Source organism: Macadamia integrifolia, chromosome 13 (assembly GCF_013358625.1).
Source record: "Macadamia integrifolia cultivar HAES 741 chromosome 13, SCU_Mint_v3, whole genome shotgun sequence".
Taxonomy (NCBI): Eukaryota; Viridiplantae; Streptophyta; class Magnoliopsida; order Proteales; family Proteaceae; genus Macadamia; species Macadamia integrifolia.
The window spans coordinates 25181614-25207610 of NC_056569.1; the positions used below are offsets into that span (position 1 = coordinate 25181614).

Sequence of the window (25997 nt, forward strand, 5' to 3'; positions counted from 1 at the left end):
GATTATAAAAATAATAAAAAATTGATAAAAGTATTAGATCTGTATCTTTCTCAACCAATACTGATGCAGATCACTTAGCAATCAATTTGAAAAAAAATTATTAAGTTACAGGTGAAAAAGAGGGATAATCTAGTATTTAAAAAAAAAGTAGGAGAGAAAGAAGTGTAAAACTCCAAAAACAGAAAAAAAAGATCCTAGAAGGGCGCCTCACTCTCTTGACAAAACGCTTCGGAGCGAAAGAAAAATGTCTCGCCAAGGCCCCCGCCCACCCCCTTTCTTTGTCCGCTGGCCGCCTAGTTCGTTCTTCCATTTTAAGATTTGGATAGAATCTTGCTTTAAGGGAAGTATATCTAAAGAATCCGTACAGCAAGCTGGAAGAGCCTTTACCCCTATTTAAAAGGGCGCTAAGCGTATGGGAATGATAATAAATTTTCCATAAATAAACAAACAACTAATCGAATCTTTCAAACTTTATCCACCATCAGTGGTAATCTATGTAATTATGTAGAACTTCGAGGTCACATAGTTCATGTGGAAAACCCGCAGAAAGCCCCAACTGACGACGAAGGCCGTACAGCTCATACATTCATAGCAACTCACATGGCATGGAAAAGTGGGGCTCACCGGGTCAATAGTCAGAGTCTCAGAGACAACGGCCACCATCACCGATATGCCTGATGCAAGATCTTGTCGTTACGTTAAGTACGTAACCGATCCTTCTGTCTCTCTCTTCTTTCTCTAACCTCTCCCTCCTTTTCCCACCCAGGTATTTCTCTTTCCGCAAACGAACACACCTTTCCTTCTCTCTCTTGGAGCCTTCTTCTTCTTAGCCAATCCCCTTTTGCTTCTTCAAGATCAAGAACAAGGAGTCACTCAAGAAATTGTAACAGAAAGAGATCTAAGAATGGCTGCAATGGCGAGAGTGGATCTTGACGGGAACCCTATCAAACCGTTAACCATTTGCATGATTGGCGCCGGAGGATTCATCGGCTCTCACCTCTGCGAGAAATTGATGGCAGAGACTCAGCATAAGATCTTAGCTGTTGATGTTTACAGCGACAAGATAAAGCATCTATTACAGCCTGAAACTCCAACCTTTGCCGATCGGATCCAGTTCCATCGGATAAACATAAAAAATGATTCCAGACTCGAGGGGCTCATCAAGATGGCGGATCTGGTGTGTTAGCATTTTCCAATTTTTTTTTTCTTTGATAATTACATCCTCCCTTTTTTATAATCAATCTATTTGATTCTCAAGATCTGTTACTTCCCCCACTCACACCTTCTCTGTATGTACTTATTGTGAATTTCTTTTCGTTAATGCGCTGTAGACGGTTAATCTTGCGGCCATTTGTACTCCGGCGGATTACAATACTCGTCCTCTTGACACAATCTATAGCAATTTCATCGATGCCCTACCAGTTGTAAGTGTTTGCGATTTTATAGAATGATATGTGGCGGTCTCTTCTTTATCCTTTTCTTCACCACCCCACCACTTTTTATCTCGTTTTGCACAACCTAGTGACGTTCATGTGTTTTAATTGATTGGTCAGGTGAAGTATTGCTCAGAAAACAACAAACGCCTTATCCACTTCTCTACTTGTGAAGTGTATGGGAAAACGATTGGAAGCTTCCTTCCTAAGGATCACCCATTGCGACAGGTTATCTTCTTCTGCATGCGTCATTTTCCGTTCTTGTCGCTTTTTCAGTTGTGAAATTCAGATCTATGTTCTCTTGATCGCTAGTTTTAAGATTACATTGGATACATCAGAAGTGTTTTTTTTTTTCAAATGGGAGTTGTTTGAATGTCAATTTAGGTTTCGATTTTGGAGTTCAGGTTTTATTTGACAATATGGTTTTTATTGCTTTTTATCTAGTATAAATTTTGCTGGAATATCTCCTCAAATCGGTCATGTTTGTAGTTTACTGAACATACAGATCTAGTAACATGTTGTGACTTCCACCGCTATTCTTTTGAAATTATATATTCCTTTTTTATGTGTATTGGTAATGTCTAGGGTCCTATGCCTGGAGCATAATGGTAATAGGTTATTATGTTTTAGAAGTCCCAATTGTTATTATGTTGGTTTTTATTAACTCAACTCACTTCTATTGCCCAATGGAAGTCCTTTTGCATCAGCATCAATGAAGTAACTGCTGTGCATATGACTGTTAAGATGGGACATAATTTTATTAGAGAGCTGTATTCAGAGTTTGGCACAAGTTTTTGGCAAGTAGGGGCAGGATACAATTGGTAACTACAAGAAAATGAAAGTAATATATTTCTTAGGGAAGGGTCAATAAATAAGAAATCATACATCAATAGAAAGACTTTGACACTTATGACAGCTTTATTCAGTTTCACTTATAGTTGGATTTTGATGTGCTACATGCTTTATGGTTGAAAAGGAATTCCAGAAAACTCAGTGGCAGGAAATTGCTTAGTTTTCAAATTTTAACTGGGTGGGGCAGAAGAACAATACTTGGCCAATATGTGGAAGGAAACATTATCATTTGGAAACCTACCACACCATCCATTAAATCTCAAGAAGTGTAAAGCTTATTTAATTCAAGAAAGATGCATTTGGTTGCTGTTGTTGGTTTACTGCATGTTGGTCATGTAATTGATATGTATTCAGAATATATGGGATTCCTGTAATGATGCCAAGTTGAGTTTTTGAACATGATACCAGTATTCGATTTGAGTTTTCTGTGTATTGGTATCGATTATATTGTAGGAGTGCCACCATGTTGTCAGTTCTTGTTTTGTTGTGGAAAGCATATTTGTTTTTTAAAAGGTGCTTTTTAGTTTGTTTTTCCCTCTCTGATAAAAATGTTAATCCTATTAGATATATAAAATATTCATTGAGTTGACTGGAGTTTCTCATTTCCCAGTAGTAATAGTTCTTCTAATGCATGTGGAGCTTGTGAGGAGCCCAAGAGTGCCATAAAACAGGACTGTGAGGTGGAACAGTAGTAGCTGTAATAATTGTGATTATCCTTCTCATTAGGGGAGCCTTGAAGCATGGTAATTTAGTGCTGGTTTGAAGGATCAAAACAGTAGCCAACAAGATCTTTAAATCAAAGGTTGGTTCAGGTTTAGGGTGATTACTAATAGGTTAGGTTATGGTGGAGGAGAGGGGCTGATATAGAGGTCAAGTGCAGTACGGACATGGGAGAAGGCTTGCTGAAAGTTTCTGCACAATCGGATGTGTAAAACAGTAGGTAAGGACAGGTCATAGTGAGAATAGGACTGGGTGCAAAAGGGTAATTGTAGGTTCTGATTTTAGGGTTTAACAAGGGGAAAAAAGGTACTGATTTTTGGTGTTAATGAACCTAATAACAGTAGCTCATTAGTGGAAGAAAAAAAAATCGGTTATGGTATGGGAAGACCTAAAACAAAGCTCTAATGGGGGTAAGATTAGAATAGGAAATATGGATATATCTCAAGATCCAGCCTGTAGAACAAAACCAAACTAGAATCAAGTTCTGTTCTTGTGCTGGTGAATGTGTACTCCTAAAATCAGATCAATCGGATGGCTCGTTTGCTTAATCTTAAAATATCCTTGCATATGGATGACTAGAAAGGACGATTCTAGTTGCAGAGTTTTAAGAACAAGACTTACTTGGTAATGGCAGAAATACAAAGATCAATGATTCTAAACCAGGAAATCAGCAATAGAACTTGAACAAGAACAATAAATGATCCACCCAGGCTTCACACCGCAAGGCGTCGATTGGACCACACATGAACCCCTTCACTGTGATCACACACAAGGAATATCTTCAAGACAAGAAGACAATTTGCAGCTGCAAGCTTTGGTTACTCTAAAAATTGTGGGTTACAATGAGCCCTTCAATTGCTTTTATTGCAGTAAAGGAGAGCGTTAGAATTTGAGTGGGAAAGCCCCCCCCCCCCCCCCCCAACCGATTCTGACTTGGACAAGGTCCAATTACAAATTGGAATTAGACTATTAAATCCCCAATCGATTCCCTTTTGTCCAATTCTAGGAAATTGGCTTATAAAGAAAATACTAAATAGAAGATTCACTTAAATTGTATCACAATTGGACCAACATTGGACCATGGTTCAATTAACTTAAAACATGAAATAAAAAAACTAAGAAAGCAAAAAAAAGCAAAGCAATAAATCTTCAGCAAGTATAGGCCACTTGTTGGCCTTCTTCCTATGGATGTAAGTCTTCAGATCTGCATCACATGGCCAATATGCCTTACACATTGAGTTATTAGGCTTTGCTTTTTTAAGGTTGTGCTTCTAAGCATTTTCATTGTCCCTCATCCTAAGTGTAGTGTGTATGACTCATACATAGAGTTATAATAACCATTGGGGTGATTTTGTTCCAGATAATCTATAATAGGTTACAGGCCTATGGGATAATGATTTGTAGAAAACTTCTATCAAATCCACCTAAGTCTGATCTAATCCATGGCTTGTAAAAGGATGAAGAGATGCTGTCATCAATAGCAGTCACTGGAGAGAGGGTGAAAAAATCTCATTTTGTTTGGTAAGCGCTGTTTCATCACCACACTCCAAGTCTGATTTCCATAATTTCTATCACTGATGTTGGTTTTTGCAAAATCTAACTTCCAATCCCCTCAAAATATTGTCTTGGAACTATGGTTGAGATTTATTACAAAGGTTTGTAACTCAGAATTTGTTACAGTATCGGTCTTCATTGATTCCGATTTGAATCGTCCCAAAATCGGCTGGACTCAGCCTGCCTCTGTTTAACTCAGTTTGATTCAGTATGCATAGAATAGGGTTTAATGATAATCACCCCTGGTCGATTCCGATCTGAGTTCTAAGACCATGTTTAATACTGTTACTTTTTCTTCGTACATTTCATGGCCTTTGCTCTAAATTCATTCTCTCTCTGTATACTCAATATACAAGGTAGTAGTGGTAGATCCAGTCATGACTCATGAGTATGAGAGCTATCAGATATCAATAGTGTCAATTGCGTTTGTTATGATGGACAATTTAGCTGCATAGGCAGATCTTGATCCTATGTATCTAGTTTTGGAACGATGATGGAAAGATGGCTGTTTTGCAGTACTATTCTCAGGAACAATTCACTATTGGGTGTAGATTTTTTTTTTTTTTTTTTTTTCATGAATCAGTTATTATTGCTGCAAGATTCACCAATATTGTATGTGTAGCTGGCATGCTACTGTATTTATGGTCTTACAGTTTGGCCCTTCTATGTTGGATCTATATGGATTTATGGTTTAAAGATCAGATTTCTGTCAGGGTTGAGTGATCAGTGGTGCTGATATTTTTTACAGGTGGAAACTCACAAGTTCTAGATTAGGCTGTCTGTAACTGAGGGTAGACAACCTTGCAAACAATATCTGTTATTCTCTTTAGTGGTCAAATTGTGGGTTAAATTTTATGTTTATGTTAGTAGTTGGTCCCTTCCTAGAGGACGGGCCTCCGTGCAATGGTAATGTTGCTCCATTACAACCTAGTGGTTGCGGGTTCGAGTACGGAAACAGCCTCTTTGTGAAGTGGGGGTGTCAAGGCTGTGTACATGACCCTCCCCAGGCCCCGTAGTGGCGGTGTACACTCTTTTTTTAGATGCTCTCTTCCTCTCTCTTGTTATTATTTCTTCTGGTGGCTTCAAAGCCCCTCCCACCCCACACACACACACACAGAAAAAGATGGATGACTATCCAATTCTGTGGACAAACATTGGCCTGACTGTTGCATTATCCAGCTTGCCAAATTACTTCAGTTATTGAGAATGAGCTTCAATTAATTGGTTATTTTATGATGAAACAGGACCCTGCATTCTATGTTCTCAAAGAAGATGAATCACCCTGCATTTTTGGCTCCATTGATAAGCAAAGGTGGTCCTATGCATGCGCAAAACAACTGATCGAGAGGCTGATTTATGGTGGGAACCTATATTTAGTTTCCTGGATGGAAGTTCCTTCTTATATTATATTGTCATATTCTTTTATTAAGTTTTAAACTGAATACAGCTGAGGGTGCGGAAAATGGTCTTGAGTTCACCATTGTGAGACCTTACAACTGGATTGGTCCAAGGATGGATTTTATTCCTGGCATTGATGGTCCAAGTGAGGGTGTTCCACGAGTTCTGGCATGCTTCAGTAATGTAAGTTAAATTTCTGACTTAGCATCATTGTACATGGTTAATAGTGTTGCAACTCTTTTAAGGCTTTCTAACCACTCTTTTACCTGCAGAACCTCTTGCGTGGTGAACCACTCAAGCTTGTAGATGGGGGACAGTCCCAGAGAACCTTTGTGTATATTAAAGATGCAATTGAAGCAGTTGTTTTGATGATTGTACGCCAACAGACCTCAATTTCTCTCATTCCTTTTTCAGTTTCTATCTTTTTTACATTGTCAGTGAAGCAGCTGGTGTCTTTTTCAGGAAAATCCAGCTAGGGCCAATGGACATATTTTCAATGTTGGCAACCCTAAAAATGAAGTTACAGTGAGGCAACTTGCAGAGATGATGACAGAGGTACATCGTCAAGCAGTTCTATTTTCTTATTCTTCAATAGTCTGTACTGGATTATTATAGCCACACCCCAGTAGTTGGTGCAACATTTTAGTTGGAGTTGTCGGATTGATTTTGACGTCCGTAAATTGTATTCTCCATAATTTGTCCAGGTATATGCAAAGGTAAGTGGAGAACCCCCTCTGGAGAAAGAAACCATTGATGTAAGCTCTAAAGAGTTCTATGGTGAAGGATATGATGACAGTGACAAGCGAATCCCAGACATGACTATAATCAACAGACAACTTGGTACTGTGTTTTTCCCCCTTCTCTCTCCTTTTATTTGGGCCGTTTTAGGTTTAGCAAAATTGTCACAGAAGTCGTCGATCTGTTGTGCAGGTTGGAACCCCAAGACATCACTGTGGGACTTGATGGAATCAACTCTTACCTATCAGCACAGGACATATGCTGAGGCTATCAAGCAGGCCACCTCAAAAGCAGTTGCATCCAGCTAAATATGTCAATTTCATCCAGAAGAACACTCCAGGTGGTGCTACTATGGAGGTTTAATTCTTTTGAAGGCAAATGTAACAAATAATTTAACTAGTTGGTATATAGTATGAATTTTTTTTTTTCCTGGACATAGGGAGTCAAGTAGCCCAGGAAGCTCTGTAATTCTTTTCCTTAGATCTTTAAATTGGAAGACCTTTGTAATTCTTTTCGGTACATCTTTAAATTGGAAGACCTTAGTAGTTGATAAACCCTAATTGCTGTAATTCTGCTAGAGGGCAACCATGATTTCTATTGTTTTATCAGGCTATGTTTTTTGTGTTTCTCTGAATGGAGATGTGCTGTAAGTTTGTTCTGTTTGGTTTTTGTTTTTATACCTTTTCAAGCTTATGTCTCTGTTTATTATTTATTAATGTCTCCAAATGACATCTAACAGTGTAAAACAAACTTGTTCACAGAATGTGAGAAACATGAGACTTTTGGATCACAACTCTTCATGCACTGACACCACTTTAATGTATTACATGGAAGGATGATTTGGTAAATTTTACTATCGAATGAGAAGGATATGATCTAGATCCAGTAAAACCCAACCATTTAATTCCCATGTATTCATCTTTCACATTTAGTTTTAGCCATCTATTTACTTTTTTTAATGTAATGTATTGTTAAACTTTGTGGGAGAGGAGAAAGAACTCTTCCCGTCCACGTTCGCAACACCCAGACATGGGGAAGTGGTAGCGAAGCCTCCTCGAAGTCCCTTTTATGGTTATATAATGTCTATAGCTTGACGAGAATTGCTATCTCAAACATATCTAACAACTTTATTTTTCAAACCTATTTGTTGATGCTATTACAGAAAGATTTTCAAGGACGGAATTTGCAAGAGGTTTTCAACTCATCTGCTGGTTTGTCCCCTGCTAGTCCTTCGTCCACCCATGCAGAATAGCCACCTCCCATGTTGCTTACATTCATGAATCCCTGCTCATTGAATCACAAATTTTAAATGCATTTCCTTCTTTCCTAACTATAGGAGAGAGAGAGAGAGAGAGAGAGAGAGAGAGAGAGAGAGAGAGAGAGAGAGAGAGAGAGAGAGATTGATGCAAATCAAAATAAGTAATTTAGTTATCGTGGATTCCTCTATTGGGAGGAGACTTACAGCATTAAGAAGATCAACGCAAGCACGCAATGATCTTCCACCACTATTGCAACCCTTCACAGTTTTTAGAGAAATAGTTAGTAGAGCATATACATAATGAAATCTTTGTTTTGTTTTGGGTGTTATGGAGAACTTGAGAAATCAATTACCACTACAAGTTGGTCCTCCTTTTTGCAAACTGATACGACCTGGTTGAGAAATTCAGGGTTCTTAACCCTACCTACAAAATGCACCAAATTAAAGATACATTAAGAGAACTACCATTGTGGTCCATAATTATTTAATTTTCCTTAATAAGGTTCAACCAAATATTTAGACAATAGATTGTGAATAGTCATTGTTCATTTTGTGCATCAACCCGACGGATGGGGGGTCGGGTTGACCTTGACCTTGACCTGACCTATGGGGGTCCTTAATTACCCTCTCCTTTCTCTCTCCTCTTTCCTTCCATCTGCTGGAATCTCTGCAGCATGAAGCCCCCTCTCCTTGAATCTTAAGATTGGGGTTTTTTTTTTGGGGGGGGGGGGGGGGGGGGGTGGGGGCTTGTCTTAAAAATTGGGTGGCGATGTGGCCAAAAACTTGAGTGGAAATTGGGAGGTGCAACTTTTGAGTTGTTTGTTATTATATTTCCGGTCATCATCTCTTAAATAGATTTTGACAAAAATAATTATAATGGCTTCAAAAATGAGAAGAAAAAAAAAAGTTTAAATAAAAATAAATCAAGGATTCAAAGTACCTTCTAGCGTGATAAACATGTAAGGAACATTCAAGGCATTCTCAACGTGGCTTTTGTTGAACTCTTCAATTGTCCTATTAAAAAGTTCTCAAGGCAAAAAAAAAAAAAAATTTCTCAGATTTCTCAGATCAAGCAGCTAAAAACCCATGTAGGAAAGAAGAAAAAGAAAGGAGTCAATGTCTTGACCAAGAAATAAAACCTTAAAAGGCTAATTTTGGTGATTCTAAAACATAGAGTTTCCAGTGGAATACGAGAGTTCTCATATACACTACTATGATCAACACATGGATTTCATCAATTCTCTCTCTCAATAGCATAGATCTATAGACTCAATGGAATCCATGTGCCGATCACAAGAAATTACGAGAACATTTTCTTGAATTAGAGAATTCTTATGCTTCTTGACAACCAACAAAGCCTACCTTACATCTAGATATTGATGGCCTGAGATTAGGAGATGTTTGGCTGCATGGACATCAACAGTCACAACATCTTCAGAGCTGAAAAAAAAATCTAAGCTTCAGGTCTGCAGCCAATTAACCAAAATGATGATTGTCATGTACTTTATATGCGTCTCAAGAACTGCAATATCTCACCTCTTTTGAATATCCATGAAGGAAAGCTTTTCTTGATCGGCTGTGTCTAGATTCTAGATTGAAGCTTTTCAATCTCAGGTGGCCTATTTGAATCAATGTATGAAGATATATATCCACTGCTTTACCCCGTTGACTACCATAAGGTCATGACTCATGATGAAACTAAAACTTCTGAACAGGCTGGCAAGATTCTTTTTTCTCCTTAAAATAATGATTTAAATATGATTCACTAGCAAATGTTGTGGGTCGTTACACTCGTTGCTTTTATTATTATGATGATGCTCAATGTAATCAAATACGTGAAAAAAATAATGAAAGTGGCTCTCTGTCCGGGAGCATGGGTGTAGTATCTATCTCTCTCCTCCTCCAATCAAAGGACAGGAATGTCTTTTCATAGAGGGAGTTATCTTTCCTCCTAAATCTATAAATTTAACTTTTCCTCACATTTTAGAGGTTCTTTTGGCTATCTCTTGATTATCTTTGGTAAAGTTGAGTCATTGAGAGAGCTTACAAACCCTAAATTTTGTAGTGCTTTAATTCCAATATTGAGTTTCTTTCCTAAGTCAAGGGTGATATGACCTCCAACACTCAATACTTTGTATTTGTATGTTAGATAAGACCCTTACTTCCTCAGTTGGTTTATTTCATCTCCTTAATTATATGTTCTATTTTTTTCCTTCTATTATTTCATGTGACAAGGTTTGTGTGATCCTACCTCTCTAGGTAGCGATTATACACACCCATGTTATTTTCATTCTTGTGTAAGCATGTTATTTGGCATTCTCAACCATGCATGCCAACCTCCTTTTTTTCCAATGCATAAGCCTTTTTGTGTGTGTGTGTGTGTAATGTCATTTTATTTTCATGTGTATATGTTAGGTTCTTTCCACTCCCATGATTTTCATGGTTGATGATTAATTTCGAATGCATTAATGCAACTTATGTGAATTGTGTATGGACTAACCCTATCTTCTTCAGACTATATGTTTTGTGGCTTCATGCATATACATATAGTCTAGGTTTGGTTTGCATTATATATATATATATATATATATAAAGAGAGAGAGAGAGAGAGAGAGAGAGAGAGAGAGAGAGAGAGAGGGAGGAATGCTACCAGATAATGCATATACAAACCAATGTATGAGGCCAATGGGAGGGTATGTGTGAGCATCTTCAGTACAGGACAGCGAGGTCTTTTTGCACCCGTTGTGTCTTGGCGCAGGTACATGATATCGGGCTGTATTCTTTCTAACATATATAAAATGCATTTAGTTCTAGGTATTTGAATGATATGTATGGAGTATGCATGTCATGTTTTCCCTATAGATTGATTTAATCAATAATTCATGCCTTTGCAATGTCTTCTTTTTGCCTTTTATGGTTTTTCATTGGAATATGGTTTTAATTTTTTATCATTTAAGTTTGTTATTTTCATGTTTTTACCATGTTCTCCATGGATTTGCCTTATGATTTTAATATTTTCATCTAATTTTCCTAGATTTTCTAGGATTTTTCTAAGTTTGTTTTAACCTAGGGCATTTTCATAGTTTTGTCGTACTTTATTTATGAATAAATTTCCATATTCTATCATAGTTTCATCACGATAATGGTTCCTTTTTTTTTTTTTTTTTTTTTTTTTTTTTTTTTTTTCATTTTAGGTTTTCCTTCGGTTTTTCATGCATTCATACATTATGGTTACGGTTTGCATGGTATTGGCCTATTCCATAGTGTATAATTGTGTTTCATGTATTGTATTGTATTGTAGTTCTTTTGTTCATATTTCGTACACAACCCTTACCTTGCATCCATCCGCTTCAGGTATGTGGTTCTTATCATAATTCTTTGTTTACATTTTTGGTATGCTGACCTTTGCCTATAGTCAACCACTTCGGGTATGTGGTCCTAAATCCTAGTTTTTATTTTGTGTATTTTAGATTATCACTATTTAGCGTGTTGTGTATTATATAGGTTTATTTAATTTTCACCAAGCAATTGAAAGACAAGTTTAACTGGGTGGACCTGGATACCTAACACATTCCTTAGATCGTAACGTGACACACTTAAACTAATGATATGACTAGTCCCAATTGAAACTATATTAGAGTCATTTCTATCTTTTTTGGGTCCTAGACCCTACTCTATGTGGCATCCCCTATTTTTCCTTCTCGATTTATTCCCAAAGAGGTGAGGTGGAGAACAAAAGCAACAGTTCTCACAACAATTGTCAACTTATCCCAAAACCAATCATGGAGCATGGTGAACTTCAGAATATCAACTAGTTGTGTCTTCTAGGCCCCGTGTGTTCAGAGGGAGTTTGGGGTGGGAATGTCTGATTACTAGGTCCCACATGTTGGTAGAGTTAAAGACAAGTAAAGTAAAGTTGGAGAAAAGTTGGACTTTCCCTCCCCAACCTTGTTTGGTTAGCACATAGTTGTGGGAGAGAGAGAACAAAGGAATGAAGAAAGAGAGCCATTAATTGCAATGACTTCCTACTTGACAAAGTCCCACCAATTTGGTAAGACATTGGAAGGGAATGGGGTGAAAGCCACATCAGTAGACAAGAAAGTTCATCTCCCATTGTTGTCTAGAGTATTTTCCACCACTGTTAGTTAAAACGGGAACGGAAAAAAATTAGAAACATACGATACGGGTTTTAAACAGATAAAAACGATGAACAGTACGGTCAAAAAAACAGGGAACAGCAAACGGACGAAAACGAATGGTACAAGTATTAAACGTGTAGTTTTCAAAAAAACGAAACCAAAAAAATGGTAGTATACTCATGCAATTTGAGAGATTATTACCTGTATACATGCATCTAATATTCCAAAAGCTCTGGGAATCCCAAGATAAAATAGCCCAATGGGCTACAAGAAAATGAGATGTTGCTAACTTTAGCTTCTTCTTACTCAATAGGCTATAAGAAGATGAGATTTGTTTCCTATAGATAGTATGGAAGTTAAAAACCAAAAACCAAAAGCCAAGTATCATATTGTCTTCACTCTTCACTTTTACTAATAGGTTTTTTTTTTTTTTAATTAAATTTTTAATAAAATTCCTATTTTACCCTTAAAAAACGGATGCGCGTTTAAAATGGATTCTTTTGCCATTTCCTTTTTTTTCGTATCATATAATAGCATATGGAAAAACGTGTTTTAAACGACAAAAAAACGCAACCGTGAAAACACGTTTTACCTAACAGTGTTTTCCACCCCATTATGTCCAGACAAATGACTTTACCATGGGAATACCAGGAAGGAATCATTAGTTTAAGGCTAGGGGAGATTCCATTTCTTTGGCTTCCGACAGGTTGCGCAAGTCACGGGAGGGCAAGACAGCAAGTCGAGTAAGGGGGGACAAGAAAGAATTTGTAATGGAGCGAGAGTGAGATGACGATGTTCTGGTTTTCACGGATAAAAATCGTCTGTTGTTCTAATCTCTGTTTTTCCATGTTTTGCTAGGTGCAGAACACGACACATGGACAGTTCATCACCAACGGTCAAGATTAAGAAGGTTGGGTAAGGGTTATTACATCCGGTTTACAACTGTAGATGACTCGAACCGGTTCACCCAAACAGTAAGGTTTAGAACATGTTTTGAAATTTGAATTTCAGAATCCCTAAAACTGGGTTTCCCTCACACGATTCTCTCTCTCTCTCTCTCTCTCAACCCTCTCGCTGCATCTCTCTTGCTCACAAGTGAAAATCTCCCTGTGGTTGAAGCTCACGAATGAAAATCTCCCTTAGTCTCTCTGTCTGACGCTCTCATTGGGTTTGAATCTGAAAGGAGCTCTGGGAGGAGAACACCCTAGGTAGCAAAATCTGCTCACGAAGCTCGCTCATTGCTCTGCGAAGGTTTCGCTCTACTCACGAAGCTCGCTCATTGCAAGCTTGAAAGATTCTCTGCAGATATCTCTCACCCCTCTCACTAATTCGAGGCAACAGGTTACAATCTCTACGATAAGGGTCTCTCTCTCCCTTATCACAACCCTCTCTCTGCGACCGAAGGAGTAGGAGTGGGTTTCTCTGCGAACGAAGGTCGCGGTCTGCTTAGGTATGTTTAAGAACCGTTGTTGTTTCATGACTTTATAGATAACATGTACCTAAGTTCTTCTTTCTATTAGATTTATGGGTGATGTTAGTTTTTATTTGATCATGGATTTCTATCCTTGAGTTTTACATTTTCAACTTTTTTTTTTTGGCAGAAATTTCATTCGCAGAGTTTTCAAGAGGTAAAATGTGATGCTTCCTTAGTTTTTATTTGATCATGGTTTCTATCCTTGAGTTTTACATTTTCAACTTTTTTTTTTTGGCAGAAATTTCATTCGCAGAGTTTTCAAGAGGTAAAATGTGATGCTCCCTTGGCAATGGTGGAATAAGTGGTTGATTTGTGCTGTTCTCGCATCACCATTTAGTATTTCCTATTTTGTTTTTAAATGACAAACATTTGTCTTCATCATCGGAATCAATTTTGAAAATCATTTCACCAATTAAAGCTCCAGAGTGTAGACACCTCATTTTCTACCCCACCCCACCCCACCACCAAAAAAAAGTAGTGTTTTACTCCATGATGGTTCAAAGGAAACTTCTTTGCTGCTAAGGGTAAATTTAGCTTGAAATTTGTTGCCTCTTCAATGGAGGCTGAGGTGATTCGTGATGCATTGCTTCTAGCTTGCAATCTTCGTCTTTGTAAGATTGTGGATCATTCCGATTATCAGTCTATGATTCACAATGTGAATTCTTCAAGGATCATCCTTAGATTGAGCACTGGTGCTAATTTAGATGATGTATGTGTTATTAAATCTCATTTTACTTCTGTTATTTTCTTGTTTGTTTTGCGTTCTCGTCGAAGTAAGCTCATTTTCTTGCTTAGGGTGTATAAGCCAAATTTTAAACCATCCCACTAGATCATTAACCTCTTTGAAACAAAAAATTACCTCTGTTATCATAGAGTGAAGCTCCAAAAATAAGGGGACAGAGCTCTGTATATCATCTTATGTTTACAAACAGTAAAATATACATATATCATCTTATAAAACATTTTCATTATGTATTGGTCAAACTCAGATAAACAAACTATATCTCTAAAAATATGTTTGGGTGAACCATTACAAGTTAAGTTTTTCAGTTACTTTCTTTTCTAACTAATGTAACCTTCATTCTTCTTCTTTGACTGGCTATAAGATCCATATTCTAAGAACTATGGTCTATTACATCCAATAATGTAGTAGTATCTAAGGTATCATTGTTTTTATTTGTTTTGTCTAGTATGGAGAATGCTTGTTTGAATGATGCGAGGGAACCTCAGGTTGGTATGTTATTCAATTCAGAATAGGAAGCATATGATTTTTACAACAGTTACGGACGGGCAATGGGGTTTAGTATTAGGAGACACACTGTGAATAAAAGCAAGAAAGACAATATGACTATTACGTCAAGGCGGTTTGTCTGTTCAAAAGCTGGGTCTCGGCAACCAGACAAGCGAGACAACAATGTTACTAACCCCCGAGCTGAGACAAGAACAAGTTGCCAAGCACAGATGGCCATATGTTTGGGTGGGGATGGAAAATATGTGTCCTAAATTTGTGGAGGAACATAATCATGATCTCCATACTGATTCAACATTTTATATGATGCGTTCACAGAGGCATATGTCAGACATACATATGTATGAAATTGATTTGGCTGATGACTCGGGCATTAGACCTAGATTCACAATTGAGTTGATGGGTAGGCAGGCTGGTGGGATCGAGAACTTGAGTTGTATGACCCAAGATGTTAGGAACTACCTCCGTACTAAAAGAATGAGTTCCTTATCATATGGTGAAGCAGGTAGTTTGTTGGATTACTTTGTTACTCAAACTAGGAACAATCCATCTTTCACATACTCAGTTCAGCTGGATAGTGAAGAACAAATAACTAATATATTTTGGGCTGATCCAAAGATGATCATTGATTATGCACACTTTGGAGATGTAGTCAGCTTCGACACTACATTTCGCACCAACAGACAGTGTAGGCCGCTTGGGGTGTTTGCTGGATTTAATCACCATAGAGGATGCACTGTATTCGGGGCCACACTTTTATATGATGAGACAATGGAATCTTTCAAGTGGTTGTTTGAGGTATTTGCTGAGGCACATGGTGGAAAGAAGCCTATAACTATCTTCACGGACCAAGATGCTGCTATGACTATAGCATTAACAGACATGTGGCCTCAGACGTGGCATGGGTTGTGTACATGGCACTTAATACAGGATGGCATTAAGCATTTGGGTAATATGATGAAAGATGGCTTCGGGTTTCTTAAAGATATAAAGAAATGCATATACCAATACGATGAGGAAGAACAATTCGACAGAGCATGGTCTAAATTGCTTAGTGAAAATGGTGTTATGGATAATGCATGGTTGAGCGCATGTATACACTTAGAAATAAATGGGCGAAGTGTTACATGAAAAACACATTCACATTAGGTATTCGAAGTACACAACTCAGTGAGAGTTTGAATAGTGATTTGAAGGAGTATTTGAAGTCAACTTTGGATGTTCTACAATTTTTTAAGCACTTCGAGAGAGTTCTTAACTAGAAGCGTGGCAATGAATTAAAAGCTGAATTTGAATCAAGAAAAAAGTTGCCACGACTTGCAAATTCAATGTCAATTGTCCAGAAACAAGCTGGGGAACTTTACACTCCTACAATTTATGCGTTATTTCAAGAGGAATATAATTGGATGACTGTTTGTTGCATTAGAGACCGAACTGATAGATTTCCCTTCATTGATTTTTGGGTTGGGATTGTTGATGTAGAAGGTGAATATCAAGTATGTTGTAACCCGCTTGCTGGAATTATAGGTTGCGCTTGTAGGAAATTCGAAACAGATGGTCTTCTTTGTTGCCATTGTTTGAAAGTTTTAGATGTGCTCGACATAAAGCGTATTCCTGATTCCTACATTTTGAAGAGATGGACACGGGGAGTAAGAACTATGGTAGTTAATGACAATAGGGAGAAAGAAATTGAAGAGGATGTCAACCTGGACCGTACACAGCGGTATAGGCGTATTTGTCATGAATTTGTTCAAATAGCATCAGAAGCTTCTAACACATTTGAGGGTTACGAATTGATGAAAGATGTTGCTAATGAATTAAGATTGAAGGTTGGTAATATTAGAATCAACCTAGCCGATTGCCCTGATATGCCAATATTGCCTAATTTCTCAACTGACGTGTATGATGGGATACGTTTCAAACATAAAGAGAAAAGTAAGGGTGGAAGAAGGCTAAAGAGTTGGGCCGAAAAGCAAGGCAAAAAGAAAAAAGAGTGGAGGGCCAAGTAATAGTCAACAACTACAAGAACAGCAACCAACTCCTGCCTCATACAATACACAACTGTTTGATAACATTTATCTCGGTTACATGTCACTTATGGTAAATACTTTTAGTTAGTTATGTTGCTTGCTGCATTTTTCATTTTCTTATATGAATCTGGATTGCCCTAATTTTCAATGTTCCCTGCAGGAGTGTATTTCTCATATGTCATCTCAAGCATCTGCAGTTCATCAATCACAAGCATCTGTAGTTCATCAATCACAAGCATCTGCAGTTCATCAATCACTAGATGAAGATTGTATTTAGATTCATTTAATGAGGAACATTATTTATTTGCTATTAAATACATTCAGTTAATGAGGAACTAGCTTTTTTTTTCTTTTTCGTGATTGCCAATACGTCCAGGATATTAAGCATATTTTTATTGATGGATTAGTCTATAATGTACTAACAAATCTTTTTTGTAGGTAAGGAGTCTTTAGCTCAAAATGGTAGAGCATCTGGGCTAATGCCCAGGTTATGGTGGTTCGAATCCACCAAGACTTTGGACAAAACACTTTCGAAACAACACACTTATGGTAAAAACTGTTAATGTTTATATTGCGTTTTTTACGAATGTAGGTTTGATGTTATTTTCTTGGGTTGTGATTGAGTTCAGATATGAATTAGTTTTGTAAAACCAGATAGGCAGTTTGGTTACGTTAACAAATGGGACTTCTGACGCTTATTTGTTCTCTACTAGCAGAATAGGTTTTACTGTTCATTTTGGGTTGTATTTTCTCCAATTTTTGATGGAGTCTGTGCATGGTGAAAAGAGGTATTGATATGAATAATGTTTTACTGCTCAATAGGTGAGTATCTTTGATAGAGTATGTGCATTCTTTACTGCATTTTCTAACATCTGCTGTCCAAGAATTCCAGATTTTCTGGAATCTTATATTCTTCAAACCGTGGGCTCCAAATTAATTTTTATTGATCTGTCTTCTTGGCTTCAAATAATTGCCTTCAGCTTTCCATAGAACCAGTTTTAGTTCCTCTGTGCATGGCTATACTGGTATACTTGTTCTCTGCACACCATGTTAAATACAGTGATGGACATTGCTTTTTCTGTGTAAAGATAGAAAGCTTGCTGTTCAACCCTTTTCATTAACCTGGTCAAGAGTGCTCAGATATGTTTGCCAAATACTGTTGGAAGAACCAAAACTTTGCTACTCCATCTTTACCTTGTTTTGCTGATTAACTACAGTGGCTTGTGCTTCTCAAGCTCTGATTTCTGTGTCTACTTGCTCTTTTCCCTCTTCTAGATTCTTGAAGAAACACAAAGGGAATGATAAGGGTGACTTGCTCACAATCCGAGCTTCATCCACCTCTGATGCTTAGAAATCTGACTGCAATGATGAAGAATGTGCCCCTGATAAAGAGGTAAAATAACCTTAATGTTTGTGTCTTCTTGAGTCTTAAGTGTAAAATGTGGACTGGGCTGTGTTTAATAGTTTAGAAGGAAGAAGAGATCTAGTTACACCTTGCAAGAAATACTGGTATTAATGTTTCTGGGTTTTGATTTTATGTGTCAATCCACTTCTCCTGGATTGTTGACCAGCAGATTTTATGAATTTCTGGTTGATTCAAATGATTGCAGATTTTGATTATCCATTTCTAGGACCTTTAGAATTACTAATGCTCAAAAGTTGGATTAATTAGAAGGAAATCTGCATATTTGCCTTTGGTCTATTGGTCATTTAAGAGGTGTTGCGTTTCCCAGATGGTTCCAATTTTTGGGTTAGTACATGCATGAGTTGCCTGGTGGATTTCACTTATTTTTTTAACTGTTGAACAGGAAGCCAAGTAGAAATTGTGCGATGTTGGTTTTCTTTTATCCAACTTGCTAATCATGCAATTATTCTTATTTTTTATCTTTTTCTTTTCAATTCATTTAGAGGTAGTTGGGATACTGATGGATCCTCCCGAAAAGGTGGAAAAAAAAAAAAAAAAAAGGAAATTGTTTTGGCTGCTGAAAGGCTTTTTATATGTTGGTACCACGCAGGGCACCGAAGTCGTCCCAAGCAACTCAAGATCACACACATGTTTGTTGTCCGGTGTGTACATAGGCAATGTGAAGGTTCTTGTCCGCTTGTCATTTGGGATTGATGGGCCCAAGCAGGTTGCCATGAAGCTGGCAGTTAGATCTGAAGATCAAGCTGTCAGTGATGCCAATTGGCATTTTTTTAAGGCACTGGAGGTCTCAGTTTTGTATGTAGCAGAGGTAATTGGCTTCTGTCAAAAAAAAAGTATACGTCAAACAAGGAATTGGACTGTTTTGAAGGAGTTTCAGAAGAGCGGGACAATCCAAACCAGGGGAATGAGGGGTTAGAGTTATTTTGTTTATTCAGGTTTTATACTCTTTTATCTCAATTGCTCAATATCTTGAACACTTGAATACTGGACAGTGAACGACTAGTTCTATTACAGGGTTTGTTTCTTCAACCCCTTCCTTCACATGAGTAATACCTGAATAATGGTAGGTTCAGTTGTTTCATTTCTAATAGACAGGTGGTCCCTTGACTGCTGTTCAATTATTTTTATTCTGTTCAATCACTGGACTGTCAATTATAGTCAATTTTTCTGCATCAGCGTAATGTCAAATTTTCCTCATGTTCTCTTCCCTTTCTCCCCCCCCCCCTTCCCTGTTCAATCTATTGAGGCCGTGTCGAGGTATTTTGTGAATTTCTGGATGACAGTTTTAATTGATCAAAACTGTCACAAAAAGTGAATATGTGATGCTTCTTGAACAGATTGCTGTTCTGTATGAATCAATATTGCTACTTTTTTATCTATTGATCCATATTGCTGTTCTGTATGAATCACATTCAAACTGAACGTAGGGAATTTGATCAATGCCTAGTTCAAAACCAGAATTCCAAAACTTCTCATGATGTAACCAACAGAAGAAAAAGATGAAAGATAGTTTTATACCATCAAAGAATAAATGTGCAGCAAAACAAAATAAATGCAAGATAGAGTTGTAACAGTCAAGATTCTGGAACAGAAAAATATTCAGATACAATTAATTGGGAATGAGGTTATCATCTTTAGAGACAAGCAGCAAATTCAAGGTGCTTATGGGAAGGCTTGTCATTAACAAACAAAAGTTAATAATCATCCGAAAAGGAAAAAAAAATTATGAAATCTTACATAAAGTCTTGATCTTGTATTTACTCCATACATAATATGAAATAGACTTTAGTACTATTTACAAGGCCGTTACATAAAAGACATAGCACGAGAGAATTAACACCCAAATACATAGGAAGATGGTTAAACCATAATAATGGTTGAGCAATGACTGGTCCACTAGTATTTGTTTCCGCACTTGTGGACTATAGGAGGATTGACGAATAGCTGAGATGACCCATGTGTTCCTATTAACACTTTCTGTTGAATAACATGTTCCTGTGTCTACAGTCTCAGTATAATTCCTCGATACTGGGTCCAACCAAATAAAACATCCCGGATGTTTTCCGCCTACTGGACATCTGTAAAATCTTCGTCCAGGATTCCGCGCCGTTTGAGAAGTTCGGATGACCATCACCTCTCCACAGCTACACATCCGTTGATGTGCATCCATTTCTCTGTAAAATGCAATATCCATAAGAGAATAATCGAAATGAATATATCCTGTCAATAACACTGAAACAAATAACCAAATATACAGTCTGCACTAAAAAAAGGTTATATTCTTACATCATAGAGCTTACTGTCAGTTCTACACAAAGATGAATCTTATCCCTGCATTGAAAGCTCTTATCCCTTCAATACCGGATTCTAAGCCCCGAACCAAATAGCCAAATATCCATAAGAGAAGAAGAACAATGCAACATTTAATATACAGTCAATGCAATGCAATATCCATGCATCAAATTTATACAAAATAATTGCAGGGGAAAAAAATAAGACCAGAGCTGGTCTATCGGCTGACAGATCAAGATAGGGGAAAAAAACAGACCAGTGTGGAGTCCCTGATGAGAGCACTTCTGAGAATTATAATCATTCAAGAACTTTCACTAATTTACTGTCATTCACAAACTACCATTGAGGTTCCTCTGCTCCTCTGCTCCTTTGTTACACGAAAAAAAAGAAAAGAAAAGAAAAAAAAGGTAATTAACAAGGAAGGCCAGAGTAGTTCATACCTTCGGGTCATCAATCCAATAAGTGTGCGAGATCAGTTGTAGGGGCTTCGTTGATGTTTGAAATCACTCAGTAATTCGAGATAACCAATGAAGAGGGAGAGCGTGTACGAAGCTTCTGGTTAGAGAGTGAATAAGAAAATATCTAGGGTTTAAAAAAGAGTGAAGAGAGAAGAGAAGAGGAAAGTAAGTTTTAGGTTTCATACCTTAGGGTGATCGAACCAGTGTGCGCGAGAACTAGCAGGGGTCTTCGTTGATGTTTGAAATCTCTCTCTAATTCGAGGCAACTGAGAGAGAGCGATATTAGTGCGTAGGAGAGAGAACAAAGATTGAAGAAGTCAAGAAGGTTGCAGGGGGCTTCGTTGATGTTCGCAAGTATCCTTTGAACCGAGAGATAGCGTGTAAGAGGGAATGAGAGAGATAACAGAGGGTGAAGAAGAAGAAGAAGAAGAAGAAGAAGAAGAAGAGAGGAGGAAACAGATTTTAAGGGAATGAGAGAGATAACAGAGAGTGAATAAGAAGAAGAGAGGAGTTAACGGGTTGGGTTGGGTCATACAAATCCCGGTCTGGTTCACTTACCTCAACTCGGTTTTGGTAGACCCTCAACCAACCTTCTTAATCTTGACCGTTGGTGATGGACTGTCCACATGTCGCGCTCTATACCTAGCAAAACATGGAAAAACAGAGATTGAGAACAACAGACGATTTTTATCCGTTCTAGAGAGGGGTTTTACAGTTTTAGCTCTCATGGGGCTCATTGGCTTTATGGTTTTCCACTATTGCTCTTGGAAAGCCTCACATTGTGATAAAGAGTAGAGGGTGGTTGTGATCTTGGTTTTATTTGATAGTTCAGTACGATGGGTTTTGCTTTTGGTTTGCTTTTGGAGGGATAAAAATCGTCTGTTGTTCTCAATCTCTTCATTCGTGAGCTTCAACCAATGGTAGTTTTCACTTGTGAGCAAGAGAGATGCAGCGAGAGGGTTGAGAGAGAGAGATGCACATCAATGAGGGAAACCCAACTTTTACATGTTCTGAAATTCAAATTTCAAAACTTATTCTAAACCTTACTGTTTGGGTGAACCGGTTCGAGTCATCCACACTTGTAAATCAGATGAATAACCCTCAACCAACCTTCTTAATCTTGACCATTGGTGATGGACTGTCCACGTGTCGCGTTCTGCACCTAGCAAAACATGGAAAAACAGAGATTAGAAAAACAGACGATTTTTTCCCTTCTATGTGGCGGGGCTTCACATTCTTGTTAAAGGCCTCAGCCATTCTCAATTGATATTTCTTCAAATTATCCATGGCTTTTATACGCCTTTCGTTGAGAAAATTGAGCTCATCATGTCTAGCCTTCACCCATTCTCCTTCAAGTAGCTAACTATCAAGAAGCACCCTAGCAACCTTAGGAATGGTATTAGGATTTCCACGGATAGAACCACCTCAACCCCATATACCAAAGAGAAAGGGGTTGCTCCAGTTGAGGATCGTATAGAAGTCTGGTATACCCATAAGGCAAGACGTAACTCATCAACCCAATCCTTGTGTGTTTTCGCCATTTTCTACAAGATGACTTTGATGTTTTTGTTGGCTACTTCTACTGCCCCATTGGTCTGTGGTCTGTAAATGGTAAAATGATACCTTCTGATACTGAACTTTATGCAGATTTTGTCGGTCTTGCCCCAGAAATGGGATCCCTAATCAGATATCAATTCCTGAGGTACTCTATATTGAGAAATGATATTTTCTTAAATTAATTTGGCTACCTCAGCAGATGTGAGGGCCGCATATGACTGAGCTTCTACCCACTTGGTGAAATAATTAATGGCTACCAAGATGAACTCATGACCATTGGATACTTTAGGTCTGATCTTTCCAATGATATTGATCCCCCAAGTGGAGAATGGCTAAGGTGAACTGAGCGAATGTAACTCTATTGGTGGGATATGTATAATGTTAGCAAATATCTGATACTTGTGGTATTTCTTGACAAAGTCCATACAATCCGCTTCTATTGTGTTCCAGTAATATCTCAACTTAAGGATCTTCTTAAATAACATCTTAGCATTCATGTGGGGTTCACAAAGACCTTGATGAATTTCCTCCATGACGGCTATGGCTTGCTCCTCGCCCACACGCAACAATTGTATTCCATCATAGGATCTCTTGTATAACAAATCCTCTTGAAAAATAAACTAGGTGGCATATCTCCTTAGAAATTTATTTTCTCTATTAGTTGCTTCAACTGGTACTTCCTTTCCTTAATGAAATCCACTATGTGAGTGAATCAAGACCGAATATCTGTAGTGAGAGGGTTTACCGAATTCTGATAAATGGATCTGCTTCTTTATTCCACCAAGAATGGTCGGACCCTAGCCATAGGGTTGCATTCTACCATAGAAGCCAAGGTTGCAAGAGCATTAGCAAACTTGTTATTATCTCTCTAGAAGTATTCAAACAAAATCTTCTTGAATTGTTCAACCATCTCTTCCAGATATTCTTGATATGGCTTCAACTTTTCATCTCTAGTTTTCCACTTTCCCTGTGTCTGGCTGATGACGATGGATGAATCATCGTAAATCTTGATCCTTTTCACTCCAATAGTTAAAGTAGTTTTGAGCCCCAAAGCACAAGCTTCATATTCGGTAAAATTATTGGTGCAAGGGAGTTGAGGCAGAATGATGAAGGTAAGTAAAGGCCTTCAAGAGTGACAATCAATATTCCCACACCACATTCCCTCTGATTGGCTGCTTCATCAAAGAATAACTATCATTCATTAACTATGTCTTCTTCCTCTATTGCTGTGATTCCTTCATCGGGAAAGACATCATCCAAGGATCTTCCATCTTCTGTGGGGTGGGTAGCCAAATTGCATGTAGTATATTAGTTATTCCTCTCTTGACCTCGACCATTTTTGTCTGTAAGGTCTCTACGGGGTGGACCCATGCTTGCTTGGGAGATTCAAGGTTGTGGGGATCCATGTGAACTGACTTGTAATCACTTGGCAGGTAGACAATCTCGGAGAGATGATGGAGGTGATACTGGACTTAATTGAGTCAACCGACTACCCTGACGTGTCCAAATGGACCACGGAGAATACTTGAGGTGTGGAATTGTGCCTGAACCAAAAATGGTTTATTCTAGGACTCCTAAATTCCCAACTCCTTATTCACACATTCACTAGATTAACAATCAATGATCCATCGAAAGTTAATCCACTTAATGGTAGGGAGTGGGTAGGGATAGATGCCCCTAGTCCACTCAATGCCATAAGTAGGAGATTCATACAAATGGCTTGATAAGAATATTCCTATTAATTCATTCTCTTCCAATAAAGTCATGTTTTCCTTAATCTTATCCCGTTAGGTGACCTTCCTCCTAGTTTCCTCGGGTCTTTTAGATAATTTGGCATTTCACGGGACTTTGACAAAAATCGGCTATGGCCTGCCCCTTGATAGATTTCTGAGTAATGTAGGTGATATCAAACTCTGATAGCAAAAGAAACCAATGGGTCATCCTTCCTGTTAGGGTTGGTTTCTCGAAGAGGTATTTGATGGGATCCATCCTTGAGATCAAGTGGACCAGATAGGAAACCATATAGTGTTGTAACCTTTTTGTTGCCCACAAGTTCTTTCTAAAGATGTGTACCGTGTCTCATATTCCAAGAACTTCTTACTAAGGTAGTATATGGTATACGCTGCCCCTTCTTTTATCTTTTTCTATGCTAGCAAAGAGACCATGGAATATTCTCCCATAGATAAGTACAAGAGAAGTGGTTCTCCTTCCACTGGTGGTGTCAATACTGGTGGGTTCATGGGGTATCATTTGATTTTGTCGAAAGCTTGTTGGCATTGGTCATTCCATTCCATGGGTTAATCCTTCTTCAACAGCTTGAAATTGGTTCACAGATGGTAGTCAACTGAGTATGAATCTACTAATATACTGCATGTGAACCAAAAATCCTCCTATTTGCTTCTTAGTTTGAGGTGTGGGCACTTCCTGAATTGCCTTGATCTTGATAGAGTAAACCTTAATACATCTTTCACTCACCAAGAAACCTAACAACTTTCCTGTTGTTGCCTTGAATACACACTTCTGAGGATTTAACTTTACCTAATACTTCTTGATTCTTTCAAAGAATCGCCTTAGCATGGGAATATGCCCCTGCCGATCTTTTGACTTTATGATCATGTCATCCACATAGACTTCCACATCTTTGTTCATCATGTCATGCAATATGGCCCTAGCTGCTCTCTAATAAGTTTTCCCGGTGTTTTTCAGTCCAAAAGGCATCACTTTGTAATAATAGGTTTCCCATAGAGTGGTGAAGGTTGTCTTCTCTTGATCCTCTAGGTGCATACTTATTTGATTGTATCTCGAGAATCCATCCATAAATGATAACAAGGCATGCCCCGTTGTGTTGTCCACCAATACATCTATGTGAGGTAATGGGAAGTCATCTTTAGGGCTTACTTTGTTAAGATCTCGAAAGTCCACGCACATTCGTACCTTTCCATCTTTCTTTGGTACTGGTACTATGTTGGCCAACCATTAGGGGTATTTCACCACTTGTAAAAACCCTGCATTCCATTCTAAATGCATTCTTCGGAGCTTCTGCTTTACTGGCTTTGCCCCAGGGTAAGTCAACAATCAATGCTGCACGATGTTGGGGTTGATATCAGGCATATCCTCATAAGACCAAGCAAAGACCTCAGCAAACTCCTTTAAAATACTAATCATCTATTCTTCTATTTTGTCATCAAGGGCAGTGCCAATTTTTACCTCTTAAAGGCATTGGTTGGTTCCTAGATTTATAACCCAAGTATCCTCACGGATGTGTTCGGCTTTCTTTAGTTTGCATTGTTTTATTGATTCTTTAAGATCATTATCAGAAAAAGGAGGCAAGTCATATTGGGAATTAGAAATTTCATTTATGAAAGAAGAAGTAACAAACTCGACATACAAGGACTCTGGACTCTTCTCGAGAGGGGAGG

The 25997-nt window shown here is 38.0% G+C and overlaps 3 protein-coding genes and 1 long non-coding RNA gene across 4 annotated transcripts; 3 read left to right on the top strand and 1 right to left on the bottom strand.

Annotated features, from left to right (window-relative positions):
- Positions 1–741: 741 nt before the first annotated feature.
- Positions 742–7353, top strand: LOC122060140 (UDP-D-apiose/UDP-D-xylose synthase 2-like). The gene is made up of 9 exons (XM_042623322.1): positions 742–1177; positions 1332–1424; positions 1554–1661; positions 5804–5918; positions 6007–6140; positions 6230–6331; positions 6420–6512; positions 6662–6797; positions 6888–7353. The coding sequence occupies exons 1-9, from the start codon at positions 905–907 to the stop codon at positions 7001–7003; spliced, it is 1170 nt and encodes a 389-aa protein (XP_042479256.1). The 5' UTR covers positions 742–904; the 3' UTR covers positions 7004–7353.
- A 264-nt stretch (positions 7354–7617) lies between these two features.
- Positions 7618–9600, bottom strand: LOC122058779 (protein HIGH ARSENIC CONTENT 1, mitochondrial). The gene is made up of 6 exons (XM_042621465.1): positions 9490–9600; positions 9316–9393; positions 8894–8967; positions 8307–8377; positions 8158–8211; positions 7618–7979 (listed from the first exon to the last, which is right to left on the bottom strand). The coding sequence occupies exons 1-6, from the start codon at positions 9504–9506 to the stop codon at positions 7866–7868; spliced, it is 408 nt and encodes a 135-aa protein (XP_042477399.1). The 5' UTR covers positions 9507–9600; the 3' UTR covers positions 7618–7865.
- Positions 9601–15271: 5671 nt separating this feature from the next.
- LOC122058696 lies at positions 15272–17180 on the top strand. Its single transcript, XR_006133878.1, has 2 exons — positions 15272–16915; positions 17006–17180. It is a non-coding gene; the product is annotated as an uncharacterized LOC122058696 (long non-coding RNA).
- A 1287-nt stretch (positions 17181–18467) lies between these two features.
- On the top strand, positions 18468–19692 carry LOC122059122. Its single transcript, XM_042621813.1, has 2 exons — positions 18468–19079; positions 19609–19692. The coding sequence occupies exons 1-2, from the start codon at positions 18708–18710 to the stop codon at positions 19690–19692; spliced, it is 456 nt and encodes a 151-aa protein (XP_042477747.1). The 5' UTR covers positions 18468–18707.
- The last annotated feature ends 6305 nt before the right edge of the window (positions 19693–25997 follow it).

Coding starts and splice junctions, on each gene's coding strand:
- LOC122058779 (XM_042621465.1), bottom strand. Junction 8,968..9,315: donor CATCAATATCTAGATGTAAG/GTAGGCTTTGTT, acceptor ACTTTTTAATAG/GACAATTGAAGAGTTCAACA. Junction 8,212..8,306: donor AGGAGGACCAACTTGTAGTG/GTAATTGATTTC, acceptor AAAACTGTGAAG/GGTTGCAATAGTGGTGGAAG.
- LOC122059122 (XM_042621813.1), top strand. CDS start 18,708: ATGCAATTATTCTTATTTTTTATCTTTTTCTTTTCAATTCATTTAGAG. Junction 19,080..19,608: donor CAGTTTTGTATGTAGCAGAG/GTAATTGGCTTC, acceptor CTTCTTGAACAG/ATTGCTGTTCTGTATGAATC.
- LOC122060140 (XM_042623322.1), top strand. CDS start 905: ATGGCTGCAATGGCGAGAGTGGATCTTGACGGGAACCCTATCAAACCG. Junction 1,178..1,331: donor TCATCAAGATGGCGGATCTG/GTGTGTTAGCAT, acceptor AATGCGCTGTAG/ACGGTTAATCTTGCGGCCAT. Junction 1,662..5,803: donor AGGATCACCCATTGCGACAG/GTTATCTTCTTC, acceptor ATGATGAAACAG/GACCCTGCATTCTATGTTCT.